Raw genomic sequence first — 12465 nt, 5'->3', positions numbered from 1 at the left:
GTTGGTGCCGCACTTGCCAAGGATCATGGATTTTCTGAACTTAAGAGTTGAATGCAATTTGCGTAACGTAATTGATAAACTATGGACCTGCCGTAATGTTAAATGTAGAAGAACCAGAGGTGATGCATGTATTTGCAAGGGGTGTTTCATGTATGTTATTGGGTGTAAGGGTTGTGATGTGAGATTGGTGCCTCTTGTGCAGGGAATTAAAGCTTACTCACATGAAGGCCAATGTCTATATGATATGTTCGGATGTTCAAAGGGTTTGAATAACAAAGCTGCGCGTTATCTGGCAAAAATGGGAAAAAGGAATAGACGTGAAGGTAAAACTGTATATGATACTTGCCATGAGGGGATTCTGCCAGATGTTTTTACTCAAGAGTTGAAAGAGATTCTTTGGGAAGATGCGCATGGTAGGATGCATAACCATTGGTGGTGCCAGGGCCTGCCTGGCTCCATTCCTAATCCCAAATAGAAAGTCTAGTTCCGGAACTCTACAATGTGGGATATCCTGTGCCATATGATCTCCAAAATGAGCAGTACCATCACAGATATGGAATCATGACCCATGAGAGAATTAGAAATAGTAAGAATAATATCAAAGGCAAGACAAAGCAACTGGCAATCTCATCTGAACCATATAGCTGAACATTTGTGAATTAACAATGAGGACTGTAAAACGTCTTAATCTGTTCGTGAGGACATAGTACAACCCAATTAAACCATAATAATCAGCTATTCAAGGGCTAAAACAAAGATTTAGTGTAGAATCATCTGATGCTTTTTATTCAAGCGCTAAACTAGTTCTGAAGTGGTAGTAAACTTCGACGTGGGATTATTCTAGTAATTTCTGTGTGCCAACTCCTTAATAACTTCACCAAAAGACTTTTCGTCACGAATGCTCTGGACCCATTTTGTATTGATGTGAACTCGCTCAAGACTCTGCTTCAAAGTTCTGGCAATGAAAGGCTTGGTGCGGGTGGCGAAGAATTCCTCTACTTCAGCTACTTTGTCGGTTGAAGAGAACTGATAATCAAGGAAAAGGTTGTATTGTTAACCCTGGGTTTTGTCATTACTATAAAGAGAGCAAAGTAGAAAGGGGACAAGGTCGTGAGATTTACCGGAGAGACAACAGCACCGACAAAACGTGTCACCAGAAATCCAGGACCATAGGTAGTTAAGATGTGATCCCATTTTTCCTGCATCACAGTTATATGTCAATGTTATGCGGGTATAGATATTATGAACCAGAGTTCTGCTAGATGTGTAGTTTTATGACCGCGGAAAAAAGATGATCTGCCCAAGAAGAGGGAAGACGGTGGGTAGTGTTTCATTACTGGTTGGAAACATAAACAATACCTTAAGCCAACACCATGCAGTTTCACGCCCTTCCCTGCTTACAGCTAGCCCAAAAACAGCATCTTGACTTCGAACCTGCCACAACATCATTCACCAATCAGATCCTGCTGTAAAACAATTAGGTTATATCACTTTGTAAGTAATGTTAACAAACAAATAAAATTACCTCAGGTGATAACACAAAGTTCAGAACTTCGAGAACGATGCTAGGATCTGGACATGAGGCAAGTGAGCCTGCAACAGAAAAAATAATTTTCAGCCACAATATGGACAGCGATATTATACCTGAATTTACCACCAAAAAAAAAAAGTAATTACCTAAAATACGTGTCTTCTCCTGGCTTAGATCAGTTTCTCTATAAATTTTCAGAAGTGCGTCATAACCCCATCTATTTGATGCTGTAACAGTCTGCATAACTGCAACATATGCTGCCTACAAAATATTTTGTAACAACAAACAATTACGTTGTTGACTAGAGGAACACAAAGAGCAGAAGTAAAACGACTCTTCTGATTCACTAACCTTTCTTGAGTCGGGAGGGAGAAGTGGTGAGTTTCTATCATCCACAAATGCACGGAAACGTCGAACTGCTTCGTTTAGGGTCAGATCATGTCCAAAAATGGCGAGAGCAGTCAATATCTCTCCTCTCAACATAGCATCCAAGTGGCTCTCACCTTGACGTGGCTCCCAACCTAGTCTCCTATACATAGTACCAGTAGCATACCATTTGAATCATGATTTCAAGGGGAAGATTATCGTTTTATATATATGAAAGAAGAAGAGCAGTCTTCCAATTTAATAGTTAATCGAGATACTTGAGTAAAATCCTTTAATCTAGTGTTCAGGGTAAACTTACTCGGCAGAACTCTGGAAGAGATTGATGAAGAATTGCTTTAGGTAAGTTGATAATTCTGGAACAGCATCGGCAGTGATTGTTGCAACTTTGAAACTCACCTGCATTGATGAAGATGATTAGGGTGTGAAAGCATCAAATAAGGTACTATCACTATGAAATGAAGAGGACAAACTTACAGTGATCAAATGTGACAAGACAGTATAGTCGAGCTCCTTCCTGTACGCACTCATCAAGGTAAACAAAGATGACAATGACTGCTTGCAAGCCATAGATAGGGCATAAGAATCATCCAAAATACCTGTCCAAAATAATAACACGGGGGGTCAGATAATCAAATCACAAATATATATGGCAATAGAGCAGCTAAGTAACAGTGAAACAGATCTTACCAAATCTATCAGTTGCAGAAAGGGATGAGGCCTCAATTGCATATCTTAGTCTGGCTTGGAGGTCATCATCATATTTTACCCTGTAGAAACCAGCTTGGTCAATGTTAAGCTTAATCCACTGCTCGTGGTTCCCTTTCACATCCGAAGACCCAAGAAGTTCCACCACATCCAAAGATTCTGATTTTGACCGCAACAGAAAATTCTTGTGAGCCTCATATGAGCCACAGCATAATGTGATTGGGACAATCCATTGACCATTTCCACTAGCTCCGCTTTGTAAGAATTGTGACTGCAAATTACATCATTGTCAGGTTCCTTAAGAATGTATGTTAAACTTAAACAAAACAAAAACTTCAATAACAGAAGATCAGAGAAAAAAAGTAGACCTGATCAAACTCCAACTTGTTATCTTTGAGTTGTACGGAAATTACAGGATACCCCATCTGTTTTGTCCATGAATTCATTAGCATGTTCACTGGTTCCCCAGATCCCTCCTCAAGAGATGCCCATAAATCTTCTGTCCTTGCATTCGAGCAAGCAAACTTCTTTATATATGAGGCGAGTGATCTCTGGATGCACGAAAGAATCCATTCATTACGACAAAATATATCAGCATCAAAAATTAGAAAACTGTTTTCAGAAAAGGTGAGATAACTCGAAAGAGTTAAGGTATGATACCAAATACATAAAAATACATCAAGAGCTAGCACATTATACAAAAATATGTCATTAACTAGCACATTAAGATATCAAGAGCTAACAGTGGTTGAAGAGCATCATGAAAAAAGTCTAACCTGGAAAGGTTCAGCACCGAGATAGCTTTGTAGCATCCGGATAACAGAGGCACCTTTTCTATAGCTTATAGCATCAAAAATCTCATCAATTTCACTAGCATGGTTTATGTCAACCTGATACATACAAATCCATATCCACGGAAGCATTAGAGTTAAGTTACAGAAAGACATATTCACATAGATCAACGCGATATACAGTATGGATGGAAATATCCACCTCGATTGGGTGTGATTCTGCAAGTCCATCCAGTCTAAGACCATCAGTTGTTTGGTCAAGAAACTGTGTCCATATTTTCCATTCAGGAAACAAGCTATCGGCTGCCAAGTAGCTCACCTGAAATCAAGGATATCATATCATAATAAATGTAGTATTTCATCCTCGAGTATTTATGAATCATCATCACATGCACTTAGGGAAGGGCCGTGAAAAATACCCATGTCGCAAATCCCTCATTCAGCCATAAGTGTGTCCACCATTCCATTGTAACAAGATTTCCAAACCATTGGTGAGCTAGCTCATGAGCAACAACAATGGCAACCTGAAAAGCAGAATGATACCATTAGTACCGCGCTTTCAGAAAAAAAAAAGAACAGGAAATACACAACTCCTGAAAAGGCTGCAAATGAAATCTAGATCTCGATTAAGATGAGTCAAGTACCCGTTGCTTGTTAGCAGCTGCTGAATGCTGCTCATCATAAAGCAAAGCAGTCTCACGATATGTGACCAAACCATAGTTCTCCATAGCCCCAGCAGCAAAGTCAGGAATAGCAATCATATCCAGTTTGGGGAGTGTGTAAGGAGTTTCGAAGTACCTGTCCAAGTTCAAATAAAAATTTAGTCTCTCAATGTCAAAGGCTTAAAGAATCTTGAAACAGTGTCCAAACTAATAATTCATCAGAAATATCAGCGTACCACAAAAAACAAAATTCAATCAATGAAAGTCAGAAAAGAAAATAGAAGTTATGGCACATACTCTTTATACAGATCAAGAGTCTTCACGGCAACATCTAATGCAAACTTCCCTTGATTTACCTTACCAACTTGAGTATATACGCGAACCTTGATACCTTCACATATAAACAATAATTTCAGTATAACTTTTCCTAGTAGCGCATTGCTCTGTCAAAGACATAAAGAAGCAGTACAAAATTTTGTTTAGAATCATACCATCAGGTGTGTGGTCCTCTACATAATCAAATAGACCAACAACAGCAGCCACCAAATATGTTGACATGATAGGTGATTCCTGGAATGACACTGTCTTGAGATCCCCATCAAGCTTTTCGTCAACCACTGGCATATTGGACAATGCCACTAGATCAGATGGCACAACCAATGTTATCTTGAATGTAGCCTGTTTACAATACACTTGTCAGCGACCATGGCAAATCTTATAACTGATATATTTCATATGTTACCATGAACTGCTAATAGGCATGATGCAGCTTAGCCACATTACAATTTTTCTACCACGCTATCAATGATAACAAAATTTAGCATACACATAACATAGGCTGAGAACCTAAAACTGAACAATCATCAAACCACACTCCTATCACAAGGGAGTCGGTGATTTCTTACAAAGTATACCTGCACTCCTCACAATATCGCTATTTACACTATTAGTTAGTATTACGAAGAAAGCAAAGCGTAAATTAAGAAATTGAATCCCCCAATGCCTCTCCTGGTCTACATACAACAACATGAATTTTATCTCAATCTAGCCTAGTAGCTAGTACCTTTGCAGCCGGCTCATCCCAGCATGGAAAACATCTCCTAGCATCTGCTGGTTCAAATTGTGTAACAGCCATATTCTTCTTTTCACCATTAATCTCATAAGAACTGCAATCAATCAAAAACCCATCACAGTAAGATCAAAAAATTACACAATGCTGATACAAAACCCCCAAAAAACAAGAGAAATCAAAAAATCATTACCTTCTGTAAAACCCTTTCATCCTATCATTCAAAGTCCCATCAAAAGTAACCCCTAAAACCCCTTCACCAAGAGGAAGACTCTCATCGAATCCAAACACAACGATCTCATCTGCTTCCACCAATTCCACCACTGATGGTTTAAAAACCTAAAAAAATCCAAACCCACAACCAAAATCAAAATCAAAACACAAAAACAAAAACCTACTTTCAAAAATCAACAAAAACACAGAAACAATTACCTTATCAGCGTTATGGGTCTTGTAGAAAACAGAATCATTGTGAAAAACAAGATCAGCAGCATTAAGAACTAAGAATTTAGTTTCTGATTTGATATCAATGTTGATTTCAACAGTTCCATTGAATTTACAATCAATAAGATCTGGTTTTAATTTCAGATCATATTTCTTTGGTACTGCGAATTTAGGTAATCTTGATTGTCCTTTGAATTGCTCCATGGTTTTTTCTTGGTGTGGGTGTATTTTTTTTCTGGAATAGAGTGAGTCTTTGACGTGAAGAAGTTGTTTATTATATGGAGGTTTTACGGTTACACGTGGCTGTTGATTACAGGGGATTAAGAGCAAGTCTTACTGTGGAATCCAACCTATTCCAAACTTGGAAAATTCATGCAACGTCAAGTCTAGTGGCTTTCAAGTTGGGGTTTTCCACAGACAATCCAAGCAACGTTCCATGGTTTGGTGGAAGGGTTCGTGGAATCCATCTAAACGCCAATAAGATTGGCGCAGTAGAGGACAAGAAACGCCAATATGAATGGCGTTGAACGCTAAGAGCAAGTCTTATGGTGGAATCCAACCTATTCCAAGTGTGGAAAAACCATGGAATGTCAAGTCTAATGGCTTCCAAGTTGGGGTTTTCCACAGAAAATCCAAGCAAGGTTCCACCGTTTCGTGGAAGGGTTCGTGGAATCCATCTGAACGCTAATAAGAATAGCGTTTTTTTTTTGTCCGTAGATTTAGGATGAGTTGTTGAAATCTAACGGCTGAGAAAAAACGTTGTTCTTAATGGCGTTTTTTTAGCGCTATTAAGATTAGCGTTTTTTAGCGCTATTAAGAATAGCGTTTTCACTATTCCACCACTACACTTGCACTTCCATCCACGGTTCCAAATGCTGAGGTGGCGTGGAAGATGGAACTCTTCCACCATAAGACTTGCTCTAATCAAAATAGCGTAAGTCAAGCGCTAGAATGGCATTCAGCGTTGTTAACAACAGCGTTTTTCAGCGCCAATCTTAATTGCGCTAACCACAAAAAACATCCAGGAGCCACTCCACTTCTCCAATCCTATACTTCGTTTTTTTTCTAGTCTCTCATTTTTTCCTCTTGAACAAACTAGTTTTTTGGTTTCATATATTGAATCAAATCAAATCAAAATGAAGATAAAATTGATTGATACTAAAAATACTTCAACTACATTGATTCCACTACATCAAATTGCAAAAAAAAAAAAAAAAAAAAAAACATAATTGAAGCTACATAGTTCCATAAGCTATATGGTTTCATATATTAAAATGACGAACATTGCTAGTGCTAGGATAACCAAGTGTTCTAGGAGGATAACCATGTTTTTCCAAAATCTTATTTTGTTTATCCAACATAAATTGTTGCTTCCATTCCGGCAAGGTCTCAACCACCACATCCAACACTTCGAGTTCATGTTTCTCCAAAGCCAAATCCACGGATTTCTTTTTTATCTCTGCAATAGTTAATAAATATTCTTCTTGTCCATCCAATCTTGCCATCTTCTTTCCATTCTCTTCACTAAAATGTTTCAAAATACGCTCAGTTCCGTCGTTGATGGACGATAGCTCCGAAGCTTCCCTTTGTTGAGCCCTTTTCCCCGTTGGTCGACGAGGTCCATCCTCTTCATGCCATATTGGGTCGCTTCTTGCGGGAGCACTACTTGTTGAAGAATTAACACTAGGAGCATCTGATTCATCTTCCACATTTTGAGTAGGATCAATTTCTTCGGGATTGAATCCGAGAACATGGGCTTTGAAAAGTCGGTACACCTCTTCATTTTGAAAAGGTTTTCCCTTGCTAACGTTACTATATTCCAATCTAGCTTTTTTCTCCTACAAAAAAAAAACAAAAACTCAAGTTAGAAATCCTTCAATAAAATAAAATGATATACATTAAGAAATCTTAATAAAACTTACAAGATCAACAATTCCGCATCCGCTTGCATTGTTTCTATACAAATTTCTTAAGATACCAACCCATTTTTTGATATCTTTTTTCAAGGTACAATCTATTTTGCAACTTATGAACAGTTCTGTCATTTTTATTCCCAAAGCTGCTTACATAGGTATCGAATACCCGCTCCCAAAACTGGTTTGATTTTTGATCAACTCTGGCAACACCATCAAGTGTAATGCTTATCCAAGCTTTGGTGATTGCAACATCTTCGGGTGTAAGATATTTTGCCATGGTTAAAAAAAAAAGTCTGAATTGCAATGAATTTTAAGAAGATGGAGAAAAATCTAGAGAAGATGGAGAAAAATCTAGAGATTAAATGGTTTTGGTCTGAGATGAGAAGTGATCAATTTATAAGAAAAATTTCGAATTCAAAGAAATAGCCGTTGAAACGCTATTGTTAATGGCGTTTTTTTTGTGAGTCGTTGATTATAAGGAGCCGTTACAGATCTAATGGTTAGGAATGAAACGCAATTCTTAATAGCGTTTGGCGCTATTCTTAATAGCGCTAAACGCTATTCTTATTTGCGCTTTTCTTGAAAAACATCCAGAACCTAAGCCAATTCCTCAAGTTCCATACTTAGTTTTTTTCTTCTCTTTTGAAAATCCATAACTTCTTCTCTTTTGAAAACAATGAAAACCATAAATTGAAAACAGTGAAAACCATAAATAATACAATGAAAATCTTAATATTTCTTAATTTTAAAATCTATAAATCATAGGATTGCAACCAAGTTCATTCGAAATCTTACGAAAAAAGACTAAAGATGTTCTTCGAAATCTTACGAAAAAAGACTAAAGCTGTTCTTCTGGTCATATACTGGTATACCACAATTGTTCTCTCCTCTCTATCATCACCAATGCTAAGATCGATACCATACGTCATTAGTACATACCTCCTTAGCGGATTTTCGTCGTCCATATTGCACCTGTAAACAAAGCTCAAATATTGTAAGAATTCCAAGATTTTCATACACACATATAAAGAAAAGACAAAAGAAAACACATTCATACAAAAGAGAAGATATTCATACACACACATAAAGAAAAGACATTCATACACTAAAGAAACATTCATTCCTACATTCTTGAATTCATACACCATCAAGACTACATCTATGTTACCACAGTAAACCCACTAATCACATGGTTCTATTCCCAACATCCTTTGCACTTCATCACAAGTAAAACAATCACTATTATTTAACATTTGGGTGAATTGTGTCTCTTGAATTCTTTCATCTGGTGCATCATCTAATGCGGCATCATGACTTGTGGCTGGTCTTTTACGGCAATATTGGGAGTTTTCTGCAAGATCATAACATGATTGGGTTGACGTCGATCCTTCCCCTCCGTAATTCCCAAGAGATTGTGCACGATCTTGTTCAAACCAATAATTGTCCTTTGTAACATTTAACGTAGCAAAATTGAGCGCTAGATCTTTCCATTGCTCCTGAAAAGAAACACCAACATAGCAAATATGTTAAAGAGCTTTTAATTTGTAAAGAAAATCATAAAAATATGGCAAACAAAATAATTGAAAGAGTTAAAAACAAAAATTACTAACCCTTGTTCCCCAACTGCTATCATACGTAAATGGAGGAGCTTCGGGTGGTTGCAAAGGCACTTGAACACAGTTGTCTTTACTGTCTGAGCGTACGATATACCATGGAGTTTTTGGAAATTCAGGTGAAACTTTTGAGACGTTGTCATACATATACCGTGTTGGATGTATTGGGGGGACCTGATTCACAAGAAATGTTGGATCTTGAGTACTTGCAGCTCCAACTTCATCTCTGTTATCCTCATGCAGCATTTCTGGAAGCAAAAATCCAATAGATTGTTGCTTCCACCACCACGTATATTGGCTCTCTTCAACATGTTTATAGTCTCGTCCTTCAACCACATCAATAGGATCCGGTGGGTTAACAAGGTCTTCCAAAATTTCACGTGGACTTCTTGGAATTGTTATAAATTAAAGACTAAATATTATGACGATTTAGTACGTTTTCCCATTCTAGGAAATATATCTCATCATCTTTTAACTTATGATTTCAAACAAACTTTGAGTTTGATGACTGATTATATACTCATTAATTCCTCCCCTTCACTTAAACTTAAATTTTTAAGAAGGAGATTCCAAGATTATGGTGAGTTTGATGATGAAAATCATGAAAAGTTCGTCTTTTTCAACTCTCATAAGGTGATTGCTTCCTTGTCTAGCCTACTGACTAGCATCTCTTCCCAGCTCTTTCATGGAGGAGATCGTTTGATCACCGAAGCGTTTAAAACTTCATATTTACTCTGATCTACAACTCTCCGGAGCTACTTGAGGAAGACTTTAAAGATCTTGAAAATAACAAGAAATCTTAAAGAAAATTAGTGAAAAAACGTAGATCTGTTGGTCTTGAGGTTCTTCTAGACTTCTCATATCGTGAAGATCATTTTTGAGTCCGAGCTCTACTCATGCATCTCAACAGAAATCTACTTTGTAGTGTGAAAACACTTCTCTTACATAGATTATGAAAACAACATAGAGTTGTTGTTAGGGAGGTAGATTAGATCTTCATACCTACCTTGTTTCCAGTAAAAACCGTTCACCAAGATACATGATACTATTATCGCTTTCCGGATTATAGAAAGTCACTCTTCACATGGAGAGTTCACGAGCATGCACTATATCAGGATGATCTCTATACACACTAGTTGACCATGGTTGCCATAACGTTCCAACAATTGTCCTCAACTCAGTTTGTTGGCGAGCTGTAGTAAGGGAGTGTTTAGCACTATCCCTTTGAAACTTCACTAGACTATCTTTCTTAAATATCATAATTGCAGACCATACATCAAGAGGTACATCTTCTTTGAGAAAATGCGTCAAAGTACGAAAGTATATGTAAAACCAATATTTTAGAAGTATCGCCATTCCACACATGTTTTTTCCACCTCTAACAACCGCACTCATGCTACTATACAAGTGACTAAAACAAGCCGAACCCCAATCATAATCACGAATTGCATTCAAATCACGCAAGGAAGCGATCCAACCTTTGCTTGATCTTGTAGTGCTACGTGCCATTAATTTTTTTGAAATCACCTATATTAAGAAGTATCGAGTCATAATCTCCCAATTTGCATCATTAATTGGATTTTCCTTCATATATTTTGCGAGGCAACTAATAGGAAAATCACCCGACTTCTTGTTGTAGTTTGCGTACCCATGCATAGATGCAAAGTAGGTATTCTCTAGTTCTTGATTTTCTCTACTTTTCCATCTATTTGTAGCGATGTATTCCAATCTTCTACGACTATTTCCAATAGGAATTCCGGATAAGTGAACAAAATCTAAAGGGGTGAACCAATTTCAAAGTTTGGGAAATGAAACGAATTGGTGCTATACCACCACCTCTCTATGATACCATAAGATAGTTGTTGATCAGCTCTCTTAATTCTAATTTCAAAAAATCTAGCAAGTCCGGAATTTTGAATAACTTCACTAGCGCTTTCATGAACCACTACACGATTATATAAATCCTCAAGGTCCTCCAAATTACTTCTAAAAACAATATCATGTTGTTTATCATGTAAGTTTATACTTGTAGAAACATGTTTCTCATCCCACTCTTTTGCACTCAACAACATACACACATCCATGTCCATATCTATAAAAAATCATCAAATAAAAACTAGTCACACAATGCACTTAATTATTTACATAATGTAACTAAAACATGTTAATTCATTATCTCATGCCAATTTCACACAATACACAATGTTCATTCATCAAACAATCGGGTATCATGCATACAATTAACAATCATCTTATCTAAAGCCCTAACATTTCATCAAGCCATAAAATAAACTCAAATTACAATTTCACTAACCTCTCTTTGGATTCTCAATCAAATTGAGAAATTGAAGTATGCTTAGATTCCTTATGACACCAAGAACAAACCCTTTGAACCAATTTCACTGATTTGAACCATCATGCCAGAAATCAACACGGGGGGTTTTAGGGTTTGGTTTTTCTTAATGTTTGAGAGAAGAGAAGAAGATGAACGAACTGAACTGGGGAAAGGGTCGATGGTGTTCTGAACGATAGCGCTCTGACCGTTGACTCAAGTCAAGCGTCATTTTTAATAACGTTACGACGCGCTATTCTTATTAACGTTTAACGCTATTCTTAATAGCGTTCCTATGGATTCCACCATTACACTTGCGCTTCCATCCACAATTCCAAGTGCTGAGGTGGCGTGGAAGATGGAAGATGGATGGATTCCTCTATAAGACTTGCTCTAAGTGGGGGTTGTGGAGGATCGGGATTCCACCTATACGCTAACTCTTTTTTCCCCTAAGATAACCTTTTGCAATTAACTCATGCATAATGAATGACCTCAAAATATTATCCGAGTGTGGATGTGCTCAATTATATGTTCCATGAAAAAGTTCTTTGGGCATGGTAGGGCCTCCATAAATAAGATCAAACCTTTTATCTCATAAATAGTGGGGTAAGGAAATTTTATTGACTCTTTGTGCGGCAATTTGATTCCTGGAGAAGGGACTGTCATACCAAAAATCAATACTAGTGTTGATAAAATGTTTAGAGAAAATGATTTAATAAATCATGACTCTAGAATTCGGGATACATCAAAGTTAAGTGTTGTGTTTGATCAACCCTTAAAAGAGAAGATCGAAGAAATCTCTCTCAGTGTTGTACCCTTTAGAGATAGGAGGGTGTGGATGACATCTAAGATTGGTAACTTCAATACTAAATCTGCTTATTTCACCCTTAATTTTTGTGGTGACAACATGAACTCTGGCTTATGGATGGCTATGTGGAATTGTAAACTACTAGTAAGAATTCAGTTGTTTGTTTGAAAAAGATTTGAAAGGAGACCTTCCAGACAGAGAAATTCT

The 12465-nt window shown here is 37.2% G+C and overlaps 1 protein-coding gene across 1 annotated transcript; it reads right to left on the bottom strand.

Moving 5' to 3' along the window:
• Positions 1-598: 598 nt before the first annotated feature.
• On the bottom strand, positions 599-5830 carry LOC113350420 (aminopeptidase M1-like). Its single transcript, XM_026594558.1, has 19 exons — positions 5578-5830; positions 5339-5484; positions 5140-5242; positions 4568-4754; positions 4374-4467; positions 4059-4212; positions 3834-3938; positions 3617-3733; positions 3400-3513; positions 2992-3174; positions 2606-2894; positions 2393-2514; positions 2217-2314; positions 1883-2060; positions 1678-1792; positions 1526-1593; positions 1360-1434; positions 1122-1199; positions 599-1026 (listed from the first exon to the last, which is right to left on the bottom strand). The coding sequence occupies exons 1-19, from the start codon at positions 5791-5793 to the stop codon at positions 841-843; spliced, it is 2628 nt and encodes an 875-aa protein (XP_026450343.1). The 5' UTR covers positions 5794-5830; the 3' UTR covers positions 599-840.
• Positions 5831-12465: the final 6635 nt, after the last annotated feature.

This window comes from Papaver somniferum, chromosome 2 (assembly GCF_003573695.1).
Source record: "Papaver somniferum cultivar HN1 chromosome 2, ASM357369v1, whole genome shotgun sequence".
Classification (NCBI taxonomy): Eukaryota; Viridiplantae; Streptophyta; class Magnoliopsida; order Ranunculales; family Papaveraceae; genus Papaver; species Papaver somniferum.
This window is presented reverse-complemented; position numbering and strand designations above follow the sequence as displayed.